This window comes from Hoplias malabaricus, chromosome 13 (genome assembly GCF_029633855.1).
Source record: "Hoplias malabaricus isolate fHopMal1 chromosome 13, fHopMal1.hap1, whole genome shotgun sequence".
Lineage (NCBI taxonomy): Eukaryota > Metazoa > Chordata > Actinopteri > Characiformes > Erythrinidae > Hoplias > Hoplias malabaricus.
In genome coordinates this window covers 23,038,385-23,053,703 of record NC_089812.1, presented here as the reverse complement: position 1 = coordinate 23,053,703, position 15,319 = coordinate 23,038,385, and the positions used below count along the sequence as shown (strand labels likewise).

At 42.6% G+C, this 15,319-nt stretch overlaps 2 protein-coding genes across 6 annotated transcripts; one reads left to right on the top strand and one right to left on the bottom strand.

The window, feature by feature from the left end:
* The first annotated feature begins 637 nt into the window (after positions 1-637).
* rusf1 (RUS family member 1) lies at positions 638-11,301 on the top strand. 5 transcript variants are annotated; one of them, XM_066642435.1, is made up of 16 exons: positions 638-716; positions 1,454-1,515; positions 2,615-2,713; positions 3,249-3,326; positions 4,782-4,896; positions 5,426-5,471; positions 5,576-5,608; positions 6,032-6,137; positions 6,577-6,678; positions 6,996-7,066; positions 7,389-7,573; positions 7,881-7,938; positions 8,021-8,085; positions 8,806-8,946; positions 10,218-10,283; positions 11,096-11,301. In XM_066642435.1, the coding sequence occupies exons 2-16, from the start codon at positions 1,468-1,470 to the stop codon at positions 11,179-11,181; spliced, it is 1,299 nt and encodes a 432-aa protein (XP_066498532.1). In that variant the 5' UTR covers positions 638-716; positions 1,454-1,467; the 3' UTR covers positions 11,182-11,301. The 5 variants fall into 5 exon arrangements, with proteins under 5 accessions (XP_066498532.1, XP_066498530.1, XP_066498533.1 ...); XM_066642433.1 differs by having other exon boundaries at positions 5,543-5,608; XM_066642434.1 differs by lacking the exon at positions 638-716 and adding an exon at positions 1,108-1,227 and having other exon boundaries at positions 5,543-5,608.
* A 45-nt stretch (positions 11,302-11,346) lies between these two features.
* Positions 11,347-15,269, bottom strand: zgc:113090 (uncharacterized protein LOC553741 homolog). Its single transcript, XM_066642438.1, has 3 exons — positions 14,933-15,269; positions 13,453-13,658; positions 11,347-12,659 (listed from the first exon to the last, which is right to left on the bottom strand). The coding sequence occupies exons 2-3, from the start codon at positions 13,634-13,636 to the stop codon at positions 11,818-11,820; spliced, it is 1,026 nt and encodes a 341-aa protein (XP_066498535.1). The 5' UTR covers positions 13,637-13,658; positions 14,933-15,269; the 3' UTR covers positions 11,347-11,817.
* Between the last annotated feature and the right edge of the window lie 50 nt (positions 15,270-15,319).

Genomic DNA, 15,319 nt, shown 5'->3' with positions numbered 1-15,319 from the left:
CAAGAACACACATCTTGGCGCTCCGTCTGTTTTAGCCTCCATTAATGTCTTTTCATTAACAGTAAAGCTCATCATCTACAAGCAACATCTCTATTGGCATCAACCCAGGGGTACAATGTTTGTAATATTTACTGAGATTTAATATTGAGAATAGAGCCTCTGTCGCTGCTACTACAGCCTCAACACTGCAGAAACTGCACTATGTATCTTTTGTGGGAGGATAGGGGATGACCTCCCACCCTTGATTTCAGTATAGCCCTGTAAAAGGGAATTACATTAAATGCTTTGCATATGTAGGGGGCGCCAAGAAGCAAAAATACTAAATCTGACCTAATATTGCTTTAACAAACACGTCTTACACGCTGCAGCTTAAGGTATTTAATGCTGAATTTCTTTAAAGACGAAATTTTATTGCTTCTTAAACCAGTGCATCAGTGTATATTTAATATTTTATTTGTGCTCCAAGTATTTTTTATTATCATTGCTTATGTTTGGGTTTGGATATTGTAAATTCTTTTTTTTTTTTTTTTGCTATTTTACGCGTATCTGGAAACTGCACTACAACCTACATAAAAAAACGGTCTCTCATTTCTATACTGTCCTATGATTGGCTCCTTAAAGTCCCACCTCCCTTACTGAAGCTATTGACCAATCAGAAAGCACGGTGGGGATGACGTGGCGCTGGTGGTAAACAGTAGTGAGGAAGCAGCAGAAAGGTGAGTGTTTAAATGTGTCAGTCAAATATATCTGCGTTTAACACAGCCTTTGTGAATTAAATGGAGCATGTGTGCAAAGTGCGAATGCTTCTGCGCAGACAGTAGTGGCAGGCGAGCTGGTTTAATGAGATTTTTCGACGGAAACAGCAGTAAAATGTGAATCAGAGCAGAGCTTTTTTAAATACACAGACTCCAAAAACCGTTTAAAATTTTCTAATTACAGTGAATGGTTTCGTGTGTGATTGTGCTTTTAAAGTAAAAATTCACACTAAAGGACTAAAGACTCGTTTGTCTTATCCCAGATTATCTCTGTTTTTCTATGTTAATCCTCTGTTAAAAGTTCCAGTTAAAAGTTTCATTTATTAACACACACAATTTCCTCTCTATCCAGAGTTATGTAGAAGATTTCTCAAGATAAAAGTCCTTGAATGCCTTTAATGTGTTATATCTGTAACTCTACGCCTTCATACGCCTTCATTCAGCCTGCGATTTGATTGGATTGGTTACCTAGGTGTGTGATGTAAGAAAATAAGGCTGTCTGAATCCATATGTTTAACACTGTGTTTGTTACACACATGCTAGACAGGCTAAAATTTGGACCCCCAGCCTCAGAGACCTCCTTTCATAATGTAAAACAGTGCAGAAAATGACTGATCACTTAAATACTGCTGTTTGTTCAGCTGTGTTAAAACACAAAGGTATTGATGAGTCTACAACAGCGTGTTTGGTTTCCACAGGCGAGAACCAGGAGATGGACGCCACTGAAGGGCTGATTGCAACAGAGAAGTTTGGCTCCCAGGTATGACTGAGAAATAATGTGATTAATATTACTGTCATAACTCTCACACTGAAATAACTTACACTTTGAATTTACTTTTTACATCAAAGGGATGCATGAAATTAAATGACATCACCTTATGTTGTTGAATTATTGTGCTAATCGTTATTTGGCGGCACGGTGGTGCAGCAGGTAGTGTCGCAGTCACACAGCTCCAGGGAGGTTGTGGGTTCGATTCCCGCTCCGGTGACTGTCTGTGAGGAGTTGGTGTGTTCTCCCCGTGTCTGCGTGGGTTTCCTCCGGGTGCTCCAGTTTCCTCCCACAGCCCAAAAACACACGTTGATAGGTGGATTGGTGACTCCAAACTGTACGTGAGTGTGTGAGAGAATGTGTGTGTGTTTGTGTGTCTGCGTTGCCCTTTGAAGGAGCGCCCCCTCCAGGGTGTATTACCTGCCTTGCACCCAATGATTCTAGGTAGGCTCTGGACCCACCACGACCCTGAATTGGATAAGCGCTTACAGATAATGAATGAATGAATAATAGTTATTTCTCCAGAATAGTTCAGTTTTCAGTGTTACTCTCTATGAGCAATGAATGGCGTCCTCTTTTGGAGAATGTTTAGTCGGCTTAACTTTAGTCAGTGACTTTGTGATCAGCAAACCAGTTTCCGATGTGAACCTCTGTATGAGCTGCACTATCAAAGATCTAGACTCCTAGAGTAAATCTGAAACCTCTGGTGAAGGGAAACTAACCAGGAATAACAGGGTGTCCTTGCTCTTAAGCGAGGGAACACCTCACAACCTACAGAAACTGAACATAATTCAAGGTTAGAGGTCCCCTTTGGTATTTTTTTTTTCTCCTTTTCAAGTTTCCATAATATGGTACTGCCCTGTGAAGGACTGGCGCCCTGTCCAGGTAGGCTCTGGACCCACCGCGACCCTGAACTGGATAAGCGGTTACAGACAACGAGTAAATGAATAGCATGGTACTTCTAGCATTCCAGTCTTTGTTGAAAAGGAGGATCTAACATCCTGGTACATGTCATGTATTGTGAAAATATTTTAAGAGTGAATGTTGAGTGTATGTTGTGGTCCTATATTTTCGTGACATCTTTTCTCAGGAGACATGGAGATATCAGGTGAAGAGTGGAGGGCTGAAGAGAGAGAGAGTGGGAGAAGACAGAGAGAGACCAAGTAGTTCCATCACCGCAGCTTTCAAAGTGCGAGATATATCTACATTGCTTTGAGACTATCAGCCATTTCATTAAAACTATCTCCTTGTTTTTACACTCATCCATTTTTTGAGACACAGCAGTGCTGCTGGAGTTTTTAAACACTCCGTGAGACACTCCTCCCTCGTTGGTCCACCTTGTAGATGTAAAGTCAGAGACAGTAGCTCATCTGTCACTGTACAGTGTACGTCAGCCGTCTTCTAGTCCTTCATCAGTGACACGGCGCTGTCGGCTGGATGTTTTTAGTCGGTGGACTATTCTCAGTCCAGACACTGAGGGCTTTAAAACCTTCAGCATCACTACAGTGTCTGATCCACTCACACCAGCACAACACACACTAACACACCACCACCATGTCATTGTCACTGCAGGGCTGAGAATGATCCACCACCCAAAACATACTGTAGAAACAGGGGGGTATTTTTAGTGTTATGGCTGATGTATGGGTGTGTATGAGGGCTGTATTGTAAAGGGCAGCGTGTGGAGTTGTACATGTTCACACAAATCTGTGTTCTGTCTCCAGAGTGTGTTCCTGCCGCAGGGTTACCCCGAGAGCGTCAGTGAGGATTATCTCCACTATCAGCTGTGGGACACACTGCAGGTCAGTGTCCAGAGAACACATTTTATAGGACATTTTCCATAGAAGGTTGATTTACTTACATATATTGATATTGATATTTAACCATGTTTATCCATATAGACATCACTGTCCAACTGGGACATACCCCTTCTGTCAGACTCACTGGCAAGACAATGGACTGTGTTCACTAAACCCTTAAAAAAGATGGTTCTTTAAGTGTTCTTCTGTCAGGACACTGGTTCTGTTTAGATCCATGAGCACTTGGAATCCATTTGCAAAGGGTTCTTCAGATCCAGGAAAATATATACGTATATGGTCCTATAGCACCTTTTTGAAATGGTTCTATACATCACCAAAAACAAGGCTCTGTCATGTAAAGGCTGTAGTAGCAGAAGAAACATTTTTGGTGCTATTTAGGAGCATTTTAAAAAAGATTTGACAAGCATTGGCCTGTGGAGACATATCACACTGCAGAAAAATCCTGTAAATGAATTGTTCTCTGTAGAACCACTGCAATTATTCAAAGACCATTGGGGAACCATAATTTTTAATGGAATGTTTTAATGATTAACCAATACAGCTCTTCTCCATTTGTGTGTTTTCACTGCATTCACACTGATGCTGCCCCTCACTCAGTCTTTCTGCCCCTTAGTGACTCCCCCTGGCTGTGATGTCACATGTAGGTCTGATACAGTAGCCATTTTTTGTGGTCAATACATTGTCCAAGAAACAGTTGCAATAAACTGTATTATTGTCATCTTAAGTCTATTTTATTCCACAATTACAGTTCTTTAAAAGAGCAGTGAATGTAGTTATTAGGAATAGTCAGACATTGGAATTGAAATATAAGAAAATATTTAAATATATTTAAAAAATAAATAAACCAGAGCATAGGGACAGCACAGTAGCGCAGCAGGTAGTGTCTCTGTCACAGCTCCAGGGACCTGGAGGTTGTGGGTTCGAGTCCCGCTCTGGGTGACTGTCTGTGAGGAGTTTGGTGTGTTCTCCCCGTGTCTGCGTGGGTTTCCTCCCATGGTCCAAAAACACACATCAGTAAGTGAACTGGTGAACTGACTCAAAAGTGTCCATAGTAAGTCGCCCTATGAAGGACTGGCGCCCCCTCCAGGGTGCATTCCTGCCTTGCGCTCCGGGTTGGTTCTGGACCTACCTGGACTGGTTAAAATAAAAACATAAATAAAATAATATAACTGTTTTCAAACAAATTTACACAACAGCCTCAGAACAGAACAGAGCCAGAGCAAGAGGCTAAAGCCCTGGTGACGTTTATTCTTATGTAAATGCAGTGGGCGATTTATTGAGTTAATGTCCATATATTGTACCATAAGTCAATAACGGGATTATTATGACAGGTCTATCGCGTACACACCTCTGTGGGTTGTCATTTACTTGTCAGAGCATTTGATTTACAGATACAGTTTTAAGCTGAATCCTCCTCTTGTTGCTCCTCTGTTTAAGGCCTTCTCCAGCTCTCTCTCCGGGACTCTGGCCACTCAAGCGTCTCTCAGGGGCATTGGAGTCGGGAATCAGCAAGCCACCGTGGCTGCAGCTACAGTCACCTGGATACTCAAAGGTGTGTGTGTGTGTAGTTTAACCGCACTTGAGACATCTGTATGGGCTGCACTGTGTTCCGGAGCAGTTGTTTTTACCATCAAGAAGTAGCAAGTCATGTTTAAGACATTGATTATTTATTACATGGAAAATCGCGTTATACTCCTTGACTCAACATGCTGGTGTATGCTCTGTAGCATGGGTCCCTCACACAGTGGAACCGTTGCTGAAATAGGTCTTCATTGCAAACATAAGTTATAGGCCAATCAGGAGGTGGATATGGTAATTGGGTTCAGTGATATTTTAACTAAAACGCAATTGTTTTAGTAAAGTGTATACTAGACTTATACAGGTATTCACAGCTGTAACACATCTGGAATGCCACTGTTTTGCATTTGTTGTGTGTGTGTCTGTGTGTGTGTGTTATATTTGCAGAGATGCCTCTATGAGTAATAAATCCTCTTCTTTGAGGCCATTAGCTAGTGATGGTGGGTGGCTTTATTCAGGGAGGGATTTCTGTCATCACACTGATGTTGGTTTTTCTGTCTCAGATGGGACAGGGATGTTGGGACGGATCCTTTTCGCCTGGATGAAGGGGTGAGGCTCTCGTCTGTTTGATATTCAGATCAGATCTGATCTCTGAGCAACGTTGTTAATTATTTCTGTAGGTTTTTACTTTATGGGTGTGGCCTACTTTTCAGGAGCAAGTTGGATTCTGAGGCCAAGAAGTGGAGGTAGAGTGAAAAGAACGGATTCTCCAGGAGCTCACACGTTTCATCCCACACTCACCCATATTCACTCACTCATACACATACACGCGCACACGCACACACACACACACACACACACACACTCAATCACTCTCATAAATACTCAATCACTCACTCACATTCACTACGTACACATACTTTACATACACACCCATACTCACTCATTCATCACTCTCACACACTCATTCAGTCATCTCTCCACTGATTCTTCTTTTTGTGTTATGAAACAGCCCTTATACTGACACCTAGTAGTTTGAAAGTGTCAGAGATTTTATTCTAATCCTAATTTAAACTCCATGTGTGTGACACACTCTGTGGATAATAAATTTGTTCAGGGACCACAGAGCTACAGAGCTTACATGTTAAATCTTGTCGAATGTTTTTCAGGCTTTTCGCAGATATTCTGAACGACATTGCGATGTTTATGGAGATTTTGGCGCCTCATTTTCCTCCTTTCTTCACTTTAATTGTTTGCGTCGCTGGAATATTCAAGGTATCGTTTACAAACTGTGACACACACAAGAAAATTAAAGGGTCGTAATACACCACTACACCCAGTGTTCCTCTGTGTTTAGAAATATGAATTTAATCTCTGTTATAAACCATGTACAAATCTTAAAACACACCATTCATTTAGCACTAGTCCATATTTTCAAACAAAACTAAAAACACCTCATTGAATTTGTGATGTTACAAACAATTCTAAGTTTAGGGCTTGTGCAGCATTGTTTTTTTGCCTATTGTGATTTATCACTTATTTAATGATGGTTTACTAATATTAATGAAAAGAGAGAAAGAAAAAAAAAAACAAACAACACAAATACAACCTATAGCTACTTTTATGTCACTGCTGTTATACTGACACCTAGTGGTCTGTATATAGTAGAGGTTCTGCATTTCTGTCTCTGATATGGTCTGTCTTATCTGTCTAGTCTATAGTGGGCGTGGCTGGAGGAGCCACTAGAGCCGCCTTAACTGTTCACCAGGCCAGGAGGAATAACATGGCGGACATTTCTGCCAAAGACGGGAGTCAGGTCAGGGATGTTCACTGACATGACAACACTGATTAACTTAGATTTGGCTTATCTGGGCAGCAAGGTGGCACTACAATGCTGCTTTGTGATTGGATTTGACCATACTCTGACGCTGCAGCATTTTATTTCAGACCTTTCAACAGTAGGTGCCAAATTAACACTGGTGTGTATTTAGAAATTGTGGAAATGTGATGAGATTAGACTGCTGTGTTTTTTCTTATGTCTTTAAACAGGAGTTAGTACAGTGAGGAGAGGTGATGGTGTTAATTTTCCTGCACTGATTTTGTGCTTTCTTCTGTTTCCTCTCTCTCTCTCAGGAGACTCTGGTGAATCTGGCTGGACTGCTGGTCAGTCTCGTCCTCATTCCACTCGTCACCAATAATCCCATGTAAGACATAGACAGGGGCTCCAGTCCTTCACAGGGCGACACACACTCACACCTATGGACACTTTTGAGTCACCAATCGACCTACCAACGTGTGTTTTTGGACCGTGGGAGGTAACCGGAGCACCCGGAGGAAACCCACATGGACACAGGGAGAACATACCACATTCCTCACAGACAGTCACCCAGAGTGGGACTCGAACCCACAACCTCCAGGTCCCTGGAGCTGTGACAGAGACACTACCTGCTGCACCACCTTCCCTGAAGGCCTTCCCTAAAGCCAAATAAATATAATATACAAGCTCCTTTTGTTTGTTCTCTTCAGGTTAACATTCCTCCTCTTCTTCCTGTTCACCGCTCTCCACCTCTTCGCCAACTACAAGGCAGTGAGATCTGTCGTCATGGAAACGCTGAATGAAGCTCGCCTTTCGATCCTACTCCATCAGTTTCTGCATAACAGGCAGATTCTGAGTCCTGCACAAGCCAATCAGAGAGAGCCGGTGTTTCTGGGTATGTTTTAAATACACACTTATCACACACCGGCAGATTGGAGATATAAGGTGGGTGTTTCCAAAAGAGAAATCCTGCTCAAGGTGCATGAGTATATACTTATGCTGTAAAACCTTGTATCTGCAAAACAGTAGCTCTGCAGGAGACGGTCAACAACTCTCATACATTTATTCCGTGACCAATACTAAATGTCTAAAATTACATTAATGTAAACATTGCTGTGCAGGCTTACATTGAAACGTACAAGTCACTTGTTGAATGCATTATTCAAATTCTGACGTTGTTTTTGCTGATGATCTGTGTCCAGAGTTTAAACAGAATGTGCCGGTCAGACTGGGAGTGTGTCTGGGAGACGTTATTAAAAAGTAAGTTTGCTTTTTTAATGTTAATTCCGGGGGTTTGATTAGTATGCGCAGCACTCATTAATCTCCTCCTGGTGTTTAATAGTCCTCAGGAGCTGCAGCTGGCTTTGAAGAACAACACTAAAGATTATCTGATCGGAATACAGAACGGTAACAACACACACACACACACACACACACACACACTCACAAAACTGGGGAACATAAGGAATTGCAATATTTCTGACCTGTGTAAACACTGCAATTAAAAACATTTATTCACTGGAGTAAATTATTACCAGATTATAGATTATTGATATGGTGTCCCAGGTGGTTGCTAGGATTTTGCTGGGAAGTTGTATAGCCCCCACGTGTTTGCTACAGTTTTGATACAGGGTATTGCTCTGCGGTCTTATTGTATTTCATGTTGCTAGATTGTTGCCAGAAAGTTGCTATTTAATCCTAAGTAGTTACTAGGGTGTTGGTATGGTATCCCATGTGTCGGTGGGTTTTTGCTTCTATTATTAAGGTATCCCAGGCTGTTGCTAGGCAGTGGTATGATATCCCTTGTTGTTGCTAGGCAATTTATGGTATACCAGGTGCTTGCTAGGCAGCTGCTACAGTTAGTGTAGCCTCCCAGATGGTTGCTAGGGCATTACTAGGTGGTTGCTATAATGTTCCAGGTCACAATGTGTTTGGTAATTGGTGGTTATAATATTCCAGGTGTTGTTACAGTTGCTGTTGTGTTCCAGATGGTTGCTAGGCACTTGTGTGGTATCCGAAGTGTTTATTAATCTTTTCCTTTATTGATCCTAATGGAAATTGCAGATTTGTGTTTGTGTTTACAGTCCTCTACAGTGTGTGTGTGTTAAGTCTTGATGTGCTTTGTAGGGAGTGTGTGTGTGTGTCTGGGAGCAGATGCTTCAGTTCATGATGAGATTATGGCGTACTCTCAGGCTGTGTGTATCAGCACAGTGTTACACACACCACCGCCACGGGATGGAGAACTGAAACACCTCTATGAGATCAAAGGTAAAGACAGGTTCACAACACTCAAATAATATTATCATCTTCATAACACACACACACTTACAGTAAACAATTGTACTCCATCATCCAGTGTGTGAGCTGTAACACAGTGATGGAGTGTGTGTAGATGTGAAGGAGTGGTGGTAAATGGAACCTAACGTTTTCTCCATGTCTCCAACACACACCCTGCATTGTACATCCTCTGCACCTCCAGCAGTGACCTTCACCCTCTAAAGAGCTTCCTGCATTTCCCTCTCCACCAAGATTGGGTTAAAACACCACAACCTTTGGTCACACAAACTATGGTCAGACATCAGTCGTGTGTCCCCCATTTACTGTTTTCACTTTCTGTGAGGAGCTTTTAGAGGAAGACGTCTGGTTCTATTCACCTCCACTGTCAACTGTTCAGTTTCTCTAGAGCCAGAACTCTTTCCATCACTGTGTTTACATCTCGACCACAGGATTATGCCAAAAAGATGTGAGGGTTAAAAACTCTCTTATCCCAAAGACATGTGCTATTCCCCAAGGAATGTAGATATCTCAGCAATATGATTACAGCCACTTCCTTGTTTTTACATTTATAGTGGATTCTTTCAGAAGAATTGGTGCTGCTGGAGTTCTTAAACCCTGCGTCCACTCACTGTTCACTCTGAGACACTCCTCCCTCGTTGGTCCACGTTGTAGATGTAAAGTCAGAGACAGTAGCTCATCTGTCGCTGCACAGTGTGTGTTGGTCGTCCTCTAGTTCTTCATCAGTGACACAGGACGCTGTCGGCTGGATGTTTTTGGTCTGTGGACCATTCTCAATCCAGACACTGAGGGCTTTAAAAACTCCAGCAGCACTGCTGTGTCTGATCCACTCCCATCAGCACAACACACACTAACACACCACCACCACATCATTGTCACTGCAGCACTGAGAATGATCCACCACCCAAAACATACTGTAGAAACGGGGGTATTTTTAGTGTTATGGCTGATGTATGGGTGTGTATGATATCATACCTGCTCTGTGGGGGTCCTGACGATTAATGAAAAAGGTGAAATGGGGGTAACTGTGTCTCCAGAGCAACAGATGGACCACAGTCTGTAATTGTAGTGGAGCTCAGAGAAAGGACAGTGAGTGTAGAAACAAGGAGGTGGCATTAATGTTATGGCTGATCTGCTTTTCATAATTTTGTCTGGCATTATTTGATTTTCTCTTTGTTAAATTGTAGAAAATGAGTTGAAGTCTAGATGGATATAATGGCTCCTGTTGCTTTGTTTTTTTCCAGACTCTTGGGAATTGGTGTCAGAAAGTCATAAGCTGATTGACCGGATTTTCCAGTCATTCATTACAGGTAACATTTACACTACTTTCCAAATGTGTCTAGACACCACTGAATTCAGAACTGATCATCAACACCAGCACATAACCTCACTGATATCTTGTGGCTGAATGCCATTAAATCCTCACAAATTGTCACTGTGAAATTCCATTAAAGAAGACATCCCCCCCCACCCAACAGTAGCGTTCACCCCACGTAAACAGCTCTGTTCCGAACACACGCTTTCAGCACCTGTTCCTTTTAAATGATAATGAGCCGCTCGCTGTTCAGTTCTGGTTTTTAGCAGTTTTCACCCAGTACTTTCTTCTGAGTTCTCGTTTTCTTGTTTTTATTCAGTGCTCTTAACACGGGTCCAGCGCTGTGATTGGACAGTCTCAGATGAGGGTGCGGGGCAATTCTAAAGTCTCTGTACTTAACGTCAGAAGCAGAGTAGATTCAGAACAGCTTGTTTTATCCCATGTTTTCTGACTCAGGCAGCGCACAGAAAACTGACTGTAGTCTTGTTTCACAGTGTGTGGGTGGGTGGACTCCAGGTTCAAACTTTAATGTGCACCAAACAAGGGACTTGTTCAGAATGTCTTCTTTAACTTCCACTGGCTGTCAAGATTGTTTTCTTCATTCTGCTGTAAGTTTAAAAATGATCAGATTCAGCAGAACCATGAAAATAAACCTCCTGTCTGTTCAGATTTCCAAGATAAAATCCCCTTGACACCTCAAGTCTTAGCTGTAGCTCTCCACCTTCATACGCCTCCCTTCAGCACACACAGATCTGTGAACGTATGAGGTATGAAACCCTCTCTGACTTTATTTCTGTTATCTCTAAGGTCTAGAGCGAGCGAAGTGGGAAACGGACCGAACCCTTCTGAACTGGAATGAGTGGAGGGTGGAGTGGAGGAAGAAAAGAAACTAGAAGGAGAAATAAGGGGAGGAAAACCAAAACTGAATGAGAGAAAAGGCTGGTTTTTTTCATGTATTTCATTGGACAATATTATGATTTTTTTTAATCAGAAGGTGATGTTCTCCAGATATGAAGAGCATTGATTTTTATTCATTTTATTAAAAGATGAAAAGTTCATAAACCTATGTGTTTTTTCAGACATTAAAAAGCTTAAAGTTTTATACACAGTAAAAGTCTTCACTCACTCACTGCACATTGATAGAAACAGGAATAAAGGTGGGGGGGGGGCTAATTAGACTGTCCAGGCCCTACCCACAAATGCAGATTTCCATAGCAACTATTGCTAAGTTGCTCACCCACCCAGTCACTCACACCAGTGGACAATTTAATAGTCACTCCATCTACCAACGTGTGTTTGGACTGTGGCACCTAGAGGAAATCCACACAGACAAAGGGAGAACACACACCTCTCCTCACAGACAGTGACCCGAGGACAGGATCTCACCCAGGACCCCAAGCCTCTGGGGCTGTGTGACATTGTTAAACTGTGGTATAACAAATGTAAACTTTTGTGTCGGACAAAAGGCTGTGGGCAGGTGAGTCTGGTTTTTGTGGGCGGAGCTTTTAAAGGACCCCTACCCCCCTTTTCTAAAGCATGGCTCCATGGTGGACTTTCCTCAGATGGCGTCGGAGGTTCTCCGTGCGATTGAACCTCCGTCCGCAGAGGCTGCAGTTGTAGGGCTTTTCTCCGGTGTGGATGCGCTCGTGTTTCTTAAGGTCGGCAGAACGGCTGAACCTGAAGTTACAGCAGTTACAAACGAACGGTCTTTCGTTTGAGTGGCAGACGAAGTGAGCTCCGAGGCTGGAAGAAGTGGCGAAAGTTTTCCCACATATATGGCAACTGTGGGAGCTTTTCCTCTTCATTTCCGTGTGGGGAATACCGGGAATATCCAGCATGTTGTCCAATCTGGAGCTGAGGATGTGGGCGTGTGGGGATGAGTACTGCTCCTGTAAGAGGAAGGCAGACTCAGGGCTGCAGGGCAGGTGATTCTGTCCGTCTTCTAAAGGCAGGGTGTTAAAAACGCTGTCGCTGTCCATGAGTTCCTCTGAGTGTCCAGCGAGGCTACACTCCAGTGGCTCTGAGTTGGACTCCGATTTGATTTTATTGACCATTACATACCCAACGTTTACGTGTTCTGGTGCTTTGGGGGGGTCTGGTGACATTGTGGTGGTCATTCTCAGGCTTGCGGAGCATCTCCCACTCTTTGGGGAAGAGTTACCTGCTGGAGACCTGGGTTTGGTTTGCCAGGTTTTGTTTAAAGACTCCTCTGGAAATTCTAGCTGGATTTCACTGGGGTTTTCCTCTTTAAACGACAGTGGTTCTGGACCTTTACTCTCCTGCTCTGAGACCAGGGCTTCTTTTTCCTCACAGGGGAGTTGAAAAGAAGGGACTTCAGGTGTTTCAGAGGAGGAGACCTGCTGCACTGCATCTGCCGGTACAAAAGAGGTCAGACATGTGTGTAAGTAACTTATCATATTAGCAGTGCTGTGTGCTGATTTTCCACTACAAGTACCTGCACTACTCAGCTCTACTAGACTTTACTTTCTGTCTGGTCCCTGGTCAGTTTTTTGGTTGGTTACTTTAAGCGTTGTTTATTCATCGTGTATATCATGTGTTATTGTTGTTTTTTGAAGAAAGAATCGCCAAAGCTCTCGCTCGATTCTTTCATCGGCCACCGATTCAAGGAGCACTTGAACCTCTTCAAAAGACCATGGCGTAATTTTACGCGCTGCCATCGTGTGTCGGATAAAAGCAAATGTGATCTCTGCCGCAGCTGGAGATTTTACAGCTGGAGAGTTGGTGCTGGACGTCTGTGTTGTGTGGCGTAGAGTGACGACTCTCTCTGGACAATCAGTGCTCTGCAAGGTTTCCACACCTTGGTTTAGTCCCTACTCGACTCTCTCTGAACCACGAGAGAACATGGATTAAAAAAAGAACCTGGTTCCAGGACCAAGACCAAATTTACCGGGCAGAACAGCATAGCAAAGATAAGTAGAGCCTAGAGAAGAGTAGAGACAGCGCAGTGGAAAAGCACAATAAGATTCTATCCCCCTACAGTCACTCTGACAGATTGCAATATATTACAGTACACGTAGGGGGTAGTGTGACCTCTGATTCACTTCACTTTGTCCTAAAGTTACTCTGCAGAGAGTTAACTATATGTGACCAAATAGATCAACAGGATAAATCTCCACAGATTGATCAGCCCACTGTGGCCAGACCTGCCGTCTCCAGCCTCTTCTGCAGCTGCTCCAGTTGTTGCTGTAGTTTCTGGTTCTCCTGCCTGATCTTGTCCGACTCTTCTCTGTACTCTGTCACGGCCTGGCCCATCAGACGCAGAACTTCCTGAACCGCGGTGGCCAGCAGTTCGGCCACGTTGGTGACCAGCAGGTCCATCTGAGTCATCTTTGGTTCAGGGAAAGGAGATCTGGAAGAAAAAAAAACAGCACAAAGATTCACAGTCAATTCTCTAAACTCCAACCAGACCACACAGGAGCACTTTGTAGTTCCACAATTACACAGTGTATTCTATTGGTTGCTCTACAATAAATAAACCCCCATTTCACCCTGTTCTTCAGTGGTCAGAACCCTCAAAGAGCAGGTATGTGGGTAGTAAATCATTCTCAGCACTGCAGTGACACTGACGTGGTAGTGTGTGTTGCGCCATTACGAGTGGATCAGACACAGCAGTAGCTGCTAGAGTTTGTGTACAACGCAAACACACAACTCTCAAACACAAAATAATGTCATAATAATGATATAATTAATAATAATAATAATAGGGGTGGCACGGTGGCGCAGCAGGTAGTGTCGCTGTCACACAGCTCCAGAAACCAAGAGGTTTTGGGCTCGATTCCCGCTCCAGGTGACTGTTACCTCCCACAGTCCAAAAGCACACATTGGTAGGTGGATTGGTGACTCAAAAATGTGTCCGTAGGTGTGAGTGACTGTGTGTGTTGCCCTGTGAAGGACTGGTGCCCCCTCCAGGATGTATTCTCACCTTGCGCCCAATGATTCCAGGTAGGCTCTGGACCCACCGTGACCCTGAACTGGATAAGCGGTTACAGATAATGAATGAATAATGATAATAATCTCTATTTGTATAGCACTTTTGAAACATAAATTCGGCTCAAAGTAACATTTATAATATATGAAATGTTAAACAGTGTAACCATAATTAAAACTATAAAAAAGCTAAAATAGAACATAAAAAAAGACATTTAAAGGAAAACAAAGAAGTGCAAGGTGTTCCTCTTGGCTGTAGTCACAGTCTCTACTCTTCTGGCTTTATGTAAGACGTGTGAACATTGTTGTGATGATCTGATGGAGATTATTAGTCTATGGAGATTATTTATAATGTGTTTGGATTGTGTAGATACTCCAGTGATGTTAGGCTCCTGTGCAGTTGCTCCAGAGCGTCCAATTCCGTTCACGCTTTTCTTAAAATGTTACTGGCTGCTTTCCGCGGTGTCCATAAGTTTCCGGACATACAGTGTACAGTACATAGTAATTTCTTTATTTATTTCTTTAGTGCTTTCTGTTGTTTTATATTAATAGAAACGAGCTCACTGCTCCAAAATATTTTTTATCGCTGAACATATTATTAGTAACAGATGTACATGCTTTAAAGGCTCTTTCTAGGCTCTAATATCTGTTATTTATTAATATCAATTATTACTTTATTATGGATTTATTTCTTACCTTCTCCATTCGCTCTGAGCTGAATTCGCTTCCTCCTGCTCCCACACCACCTACGTACATCCTGTCCCAGGTTGCCAGATTTCTCTGCTGTGCTCCAGAATCCCCCATTTCGTGCCAATGTAAACATTGGGAAGAGTGTTACGTCAGAATCAGACGTTAATTTATATCGTTCGGCATTAAATATCAATACTAAAGTGTGGTACATGTTTTTGGCTCATTAACAATGAATCCAGTTTAAAATAAAACTTAATTGTACAAGTGCAAATAGTATATAAAATGTTATTTATTTTTTTGTGTAACAATTATAACATTCTTATTTTCTTTTGTAATTTTATGGTAACTGTTGTGTCGTATTAAAAATGACTGTCATTTTATTTAACGAAAAAT